Source organism: Poecilia formosa, unplaced genomic scaffold (genome assembly GCF_000485575.1).
Source record: "Poecilia formosa unplaced genomic scaffold, Poecilia_formosa-5.1.2 Scaffold544, whole genome shotgun sequence".
Taxonomy (NCBI): domain Eukaryota; kingdom Metazoa; phylum Chordata; class Actinopteri; order Cyprinodontiformes; family Poeciliidae; genus Poecilia; species Poecilia formosa.
In genome coordinates this window covers 261,736-269,160 of record NW_006800483.1, presented here as the reverse complement: position 1 = coordinate 269,160, position 7,425 = coordinate 261,736, and the positions used below count along the sequence as shown (strand labels likewise).

The 7,425-nt window shown below is 40.8% G+C and overlaps 2 protein-coding genes across 2 annotated transcripts in view; both read right to left on the bottom strand.

The window, feature by feature from the left end:
- Nucleotides 1-5,616, bottom strand: part of galr1b (galanin receptor 1b) — a 16,443-nt gene extending 10,827 nt beyond the window's left edge. Inside the window, exon 1 of the mRNA XM_007540518.2 lies at nt 4,667-5,616. Within this exon, the coding sequence (XP_007540580.1) occupies nt 4,667-5,317 (651 nt within the window). The 5' untranslated portion in view covers nt 5,318-5,616. The remainder of the gene's footprint in view (nt 1-4,666) is intronic.
- A 1,772-nt stretch (nt 5,617-7,388) lies between these two features.
- LOC103129424 (cyclic nucleotide-gated cation channel beta-1-like) overlaps nt 7,389-7,425 on the bottom strand; it is a 6,265-nt gene continuing 6,228 nt past the window's right edge. The window contains exon 9 of the mRNA XM_016665043.1: nt 7,389-7,400. Within this exon, the coding sequence (XP_016520529.1) occupies nt 7,389-7,400 (12 nt within the window). The remainder of the gene's footprint in view (nt 7,401-7,425) is intronic.

Sequence of the window (7,425 nt, the reverse complement as noted above, 5' to 3'; positions counted from 1 at the left end):
AATTGTAATGATTTATTTTTTAAAAAACAAATTCTTTTGTTAAAAAAAACTTTTTTAAAATTAAATAACTAATTTTTGTCTTGTGAACTTAAAAAGTTATTTGCCAAACATAAACGTTTATTTGCACGCATCAGGAATCTTTTGTTGTGATTTTAGGCCCCGCCCACGACGTCATGTGAGAATCACAAGCAAAACTTAGAATAGCAAGAAAAGATTTATGACATGCACAAATAAGTTTGTTTAGCAAATAATTTTTTCACTTCATGAAACAAAAATGTGTGATTTTAATTTTTAAAAAAGTTTTTTTAGCTAAATTCAGTAGGCTTTTCCCATAGTGACATGTATTAACAATTCAATTTTTGCTTTTGTTTTTTTCTTTTTTCTGCAGCTCCACGTTAGTTTGATGCAGCTCTGCTTTCCTGGATGGACCATCTTCATCTCCACTGCAGCAACCAGGCAGCTCTGTTTTATAGATTACAGTCACTAAAAGGTTGCATTGGGCCTTGTTTATATTTTTAATAGTGTAATTCTGTAAAGACTAAATATGTAAATCAGAGCTAAACCTCCAGCTCTGATTTACATATCTCACTAAATTGCAGGTTTGAATATTTCAATACTTTCCTATAACAAAATAGACCTGCAGAAAGAAATTACTAATAAAATATCTTACATATGCATAGTTGTATGATCTGTTTAGAGATTTACCTTAGCTTTGATTGTATCTGTCACAATTTTGTAATTTATCATTGTTTATTAAACTCTGAAAGCTGAGAGGCTTTGTTCATATTCTGTCCTAGAAGGCGGTTAGATGGGCCTTTTTTTTGACCACCTGCCCCTTTAGTGGCCTCTGCACGGCCCTGCCCTGCGCCACCACAGCACACCCTGAAATGCTGATGTTTGATCAACGTCTGACCAATGTCAGCTGTTTTACCGCACCCCTTCCCCTCCTCTCCTCCTCATCAGAGCTCTGGGTGAGAGCATTTTATTAGTGATCGGGAGTTATTACATTTTAAATTAACCTCTGTAGAGGATAGTGGGTGGAGATTCCTTTCTGTACATTTTCTTACTTGTCTGTAAATATTATTACTGACTGTGCATAATGTGTTGACACAAAAACATCTATAAGTCCCTACTTGTAGATGTGCTGCAAGGTTGGAGACCTTGTCCTGTTAGGCGACGGGGCCTGAATAATACCCGTGTTAAACGGACGGCGGAGTCCAGCGACGACAGGCCCTTAAATTCCGTAACAATTCAAAAATCTCTCTCTCTTTCTTACTGTTTATTCAATGTCACATGCTGTTTTTATTTAGTTTTTAATTATGTAAAGCACCTTGAAATGCCTTGCTGCTGAAATGTGCTATACAAATAAAATTTGATTGATTGATACTAGGAGTTGTACAGTCTGGCCCCCCTGGTTACTCCAGTGGTTTGTCCCAAACAGCCACTTTGCTGCCTGCTTGTTTGCAACCGGCTTCTGAATTTGATTCTCCTCTGAGCACTTTTATGGTAAGTTTGGTAAGATTATTTTGATCTTAAACGTGTTGATTGAAAAATTACTACATTGTTTTGTGCTTGTAGTAATCAGGGCAAACCAGATATTTTTAATAATTGAGGTCATGTCTCCTTTTGTATTATTTTCATCCTACCCACCACTCCAGACCAAAGTATGAAATCCTGTGAGATTTTTGTGGGATTTGAGTTTTTAAAAGTAGGACGAGGCTGATTGTTTGGTCTGGGAGAGCATGTGGAAGTGAAGGCTGGTTGCTGTAGGTGGGCTTTAAATTATTTCAAATCACTTGTTTTTCATTTTTTATTATGATGTGCTTAGGGCAGTGGTCCCCAAAGTCGGTCCTCAAGGGCCGGCATCCTGCATGTTTTAGTTCTCTCCCTGTTCTTAGGACGGAGAAATGTCAGTTTGTCTGCAGTAATTCTGGAATAGTGACATTATATCAAAACAATACTCTGTCCTTGGTGAAATACTTTTGACATTTAATCTAAATTATACCTATTGTTTCATTGCGCTAATTTTCATAATCATGTTGTCTGTAAACTTTTAATATATTAACAATTTGCACAATTCTGTGATTGGGCACCTCTGCACTAGACAGAAACCTAAAATAAACACACAGAAAAACACAAATCCTCACAATGACAGAACTGTGGGTCCTCGAGGGCCGGCGTCCTGCATGTTTTAGTTCTCTCCCTGGTTTAACACACCTGCATCAAATGATGGCTCATTAGAAGGTGTAAGAGGAACATTGACAAGCTGAAAAGGTTGTTACTACCACCAGAGAGAGAACGTTAGGATGCGTGCAGGATGCCGGGCCTCCAGGACCCACTTTGGGCCCCCCTGGTGTAGTGAGTCTCCATGTTGTCCTGCCTACCCCTTGATTGTTCCCAGGTGTGTCTCGTTCCCCGATTTCCCTCTGTGTATTGTCACCTGTGTTTGTGTCTTTGTCGGGTCAACTGTGTAGTCTGACGCAGAGGCGCAAAAAGTGGGTATGCAGCGTATGCAACGCATAGGGACGCAGCACCAGAGGGGGCGCCAAAACCCCGTCTGGAGGGGGCGACGCACCGATTATGTTTTCCCATACAGTTCAGCGCGCCTTACGCTCCTTCACCTCTCGCACAGAACGAGGTAAATTTAGCGATTTTTACACTTCACTTATCGTCGCCTCGGGGGGGTGAGCGTCGCTCCTTCACCCTGACGTTTCTTCCTGGGGGGGGGTGCTGATTTATGTTTTCGCATCCACCTGAATAATGTGTAGCCACTGGTCTGACGTCTTGTCTGCTGTCAGTTAATTTGTACCAGTTGCTACCAGTATTTGAGCTTGTTGCCTCTCGCTCAATCTGTGCTGCCTGGACTTTTTTGGATTTGGATTTTCATCATTAAATCATCATTTCATCACACTTCCCTGGGTCCTCTGCATCTACCTCACTACAGCTAACTGCACTTCATGACAATGATGGTATATTGGCAATGTCTTCTTGAAAAATTGTAATATATTGAAAGCACAATCTAATTAGTTTCACCTGTAAAGTGTGTTTTAATTGATCCTTCTGTGTTCTGGTACCTGATGTTTGGAGTACTGATGTGTGTATGAAGCATTAATGTAGAAAGTGGCAAAGCAGAATAATAAAGACATTAAGTAACTAAAAAGTTACTTCATTAGTAATTATAATAAACCAAAAGTGTAATTGTAGCCTACTGTAATCACACTACTAATATATAAAATATGTAATATATTCAGAAGACATTCTAAATGTATAATCACAAAATAATTCACTTAAGATTTACTAATAAGTATGTTTATTGCATGTAAACTGTATATAAAAGTATGCTGAGTATAACTTTAGTTGTTCCAAAAAAACATATAATGGTAAACTTAGTATACTTTAAATTGTGATTTTCTACAATTTAATTACTATTAAAACACACTAAGCACATAATTATTTGTTCCAAAATAACACACTTCCAGTTAACCAATCCTAAGCCAACTTTAAGTATACTCATTAGTCTGACTTAAAGTATGCCAAAACTTTATATACTTACTATATTAATTCTTCAACTGGGCAGTTGGACCAGCAGACTGAACCCTGCCTGTGCCCGGTGTTGGCAGTATAAATAAATGCGTATTTTAATGTACACTTTTTTTTTCTTTCACTTTTTGTTTGCTTTTATGTTTATAATACACTCCAGTGTGTTTTCATCAATGTGGATATAAAAAGGATTGATCAGAATCAGCTGTACCAAATATAAACACTGTGCTCTTTAAACAAATAATTACATCAAAAAGTTAGAAAATTGTCTTTAGATTCTTATTTAACTCCCAAATACATTAGTGTGTGTGACAAAATGTGTCAATGACAGGTATTAACTTAAAATACTTTGTACAACGAGGCTTTATAAAGTTCGGTCCATTTACTTGTATTACCTTACCGGCACATATTCCACATTCAATATGGCGGACGCTGTGACGTATGGCAGCAACGGGCCGACCCGCTCCATGAGGGGTCTACGTGTTCATGTCTGTGGTCCAACTGCTCAGCTACTTTCTGCTCCACAGACTGACGAACTGTGTTCAGATTCCTTTCGATAAGAACCATGAACCGTTTCTACTGCTGCGGACTGGATAGAAAAACCGTCACGATATCATCAACGCCCCAGTTCACCCCACCCAACGGCGCTGCGGTTCTTTAACCCTAACACACTCTTGAAATCATTAAAATACTCAAACGTAGAAGGAAAACAGATAATTATTGTTTGGAGCATTTTATCTTAAATTTTTTGCTGTATGAAGGAATTTATGCCAAGCTGAACATTTTTACTGGAACTTCAAGTTTCTCGAACACCGGAGATTTTAGAGGCTTCAAAAGCTTTAAAGAGTTTAAGACCTCGGCTCCAGTGGTTTGTTCTGACCCAGTTCCTCCTGGGTCAGAACAAACCCAGGAGGAACCCAGGCGAAACTGGCCAGTTCGCGACAGTTTCCTATCTTTCTCTTGGTCATCTGTCGGACCGGCGCAGGTGAGTGCGCGGCGCGCCCCGCAGCAACTCTTTACGCACGGCTCAGCAGGTTTACGCGCGGCCTTTGGCCCCTACTCATGTCATTAACGCGGGTTTTACGGCGGCGTGAGGAGTGAAACATTAGCCTGGAGCTGGACTGACCCTGATGTAGCAGCAGGAGATGAGCAGCAGAGGCAGGATGAAGCCCAGCAGCAGGATGGACACCTTGTAGGCGCGCCGCGACGCTCCCAGCCCGGCCTCCCAGCAGAAGGTCTTGTTCGGGGCGCTGGAGTGGCTGGTGAGCACGTAGTTTTGCGCCACCGGCACCGAACACAGCAGGGACAAGGTCCAAATGACGCACAGCCCAGCCAGCGCGTTCCTGCGGCTGCGGACGCACGCAGAGCTCTTGGAGCGAACCACGGCGATGTAGCGATCCACGGACATGGCCACCAGCGTGAGGATGCTGACCAGCATGCTGGCCGTGGTGAAGAAGTGTCCGAACTTGCAGAGGAAGGCTCCGAACACCCACTCTGGCAGGGAGTAGATGGTGGCGTGGAGCGGGACGCAGAAGAGGAGAAAGAGGAGGTCCGCCACGCTCAGGTTCACGATGAAGATGTTGGTGGGGCTGAGCGGGCGCGCGCCACCGCTGGGTTTCACCCTGCCGATCACCAGCATCACCAGGGAGTTCCCGAGAAGCCCCACCACGAAGATCAGCCCGAACACCAGCGGCACGATCACCACCTCCGGCCCGGGCTGCCCCGCGGTGCGGTTGGTCTCAGCCCGGCTGTACGACTCGTTTCCCGGCGGCACCATGCTGGAGCTCCGGGAGCCGGCTGGAGGTCAGAGCCGAGCCCAAAGCAGGTCCATGGTTCGGTCCGACACGTCCGGCAGCAAAGTCCAAGCTCAGTGAACAGCTGGAAGCGCGTCCACTTAACGGAACCGCAGAAATCTGCTTCCGGTCTGAGGCTTTCAGAGTAAAACTGCAGGTCTGAGTCGAGAACAAAGCCGGTACCAGTCCTTCTGGTTCTGTGGGCTTCAAGAACAAATATATGGGGGAAATTTCCTGCCATAATCCAAGAGCACACACTTTCAGTCTGAAAACAAGATTTCATGTCTTTTGTTCTCAAAACTTTTAATACTTTTGCTTACACACACATATCTAATATAGATAGATGGATAGATGGATAGATATCATGTCGTGACTGTCATCTTTGTTTGGGTGAACAAACTCCTGCACAGCAAATCCAGGAGGCCCAGATGAACTCTCAGATTTGATTTCAACACTTTTAAAGTGTCTATATGGGTCCACACCAGAAAGTGTTAATTTAACTCTTTTTGGAGAGTTGGTACCTTAACTCTAATAAAGTGTCAAATATCAAATCTGCTGGAGTTAATCATTTAACATTTACTAACACTAATTCAGTGTTAGATCTTAATATTAACTCTCACAGAGTACTTCTTTAACTTCTTAAGAGTTATTTGTAATTAATATTAAATACGTACTGTATTGTGTTGAACTTTTAAAAATTATTTAGAAAATAAACGTTTAATAAAGAGGCAAGGATTTTCTCAAATGCATTTATTTCAAAACGTGCACCATAATTACAAAACATATTACAACGTGGAATAATGTGCATGTTTCACATGTCGCTTTTTAAAAGGTCTGAGATATCAGGTGGGCAACACAAAATGCAGTATGCTTAATACATTTTTTTTCCAAAACAATATGCATGAAATTGTTCAAAGTACAAGGTGGAGAAAGTAAAGCCTGTATCAATGCATGCAGTTCATGTAATATATGATAGAGTACATTTTCTTTTAACAGGTAGATTACCAGATATTACAGTACATAACAGACCAACCTGATATTCAGATCCATCATTTCTTATCCAGTTTCTGTTTCTGTTGATAAGAGACAGTTCCTCTCTGCACTCCACCAGAGAGATGTCCATCACTAACAGATTGTCTTCAGGTTGTTGGGCTGTTCGTGATGTTTGGCCAGAGACACCAACAAGCTCCTCTACTGCATCGGACCGTCTTCAGTCTCTGAGTACTACAGCCTGTGTCGGACTCTGGTTCATAACAAACAAAAACCAGAACAATAAGGAATGGAGCGAAGGAATACACTTTTACTACAACTCTAACAACAAGCCTCCATTACAGAAATGTGGAGTTTCACAGATATTAACACTTACATAATCATTTTTGGAGCTTGAATCTTCAAAGAATCCATGGAGGGATCAGGAGGGGGAGGTTAGGCTGGAGATTCATCCTCAACCAGACTGGTTCTAACATAACAGTGATTCTTGAGAATAGGGACAAAACAGGTCCTATGGATAAAGCACAAAATTTGAATAAAATATACACAAAATATAATTTTTTCAAATATCTGACTAAACTAACCTGGGTCATGTGAGCACAACAATGTGTATTTTCCAGGTATTTGCTGAATATTTTTTTATTTTAAACATTGTAGTCGGTGGATGATGCCTGTAAAATCCCTTGTCCAGGAGCAGAACTCAACACATTATAATAGTTTAAAATAATTAAAGAAATACTAAAATTATATATTATGATAATTAAGTGTAAGTAGTCATATAAATAATTATAGAGGTATCAATAAATTGAATTAAAAATCATTTTTATATATTTTCCTACTCCATTGAAATTTGTCCCAAGTTTCTGTCAACAGGTCAGACATGAAAAGAATGTAAAAAAAAAAAAAAATCAGGCATTATTGGGGGCACCAGACCTTCTGAGGACCCCATGACGTTGTCTTTTCTCTTCCTTTGCTAACATGGCTAGTTAGCTCTGGTTAGCTCAAGTTATTCTTTAGTTTTTTCTTCTGTTTTATTCCTAAGTTGCTCGTCACAATGATGATGTCTCAACACCATAACTGATAATTTACAAAACTTTGATGA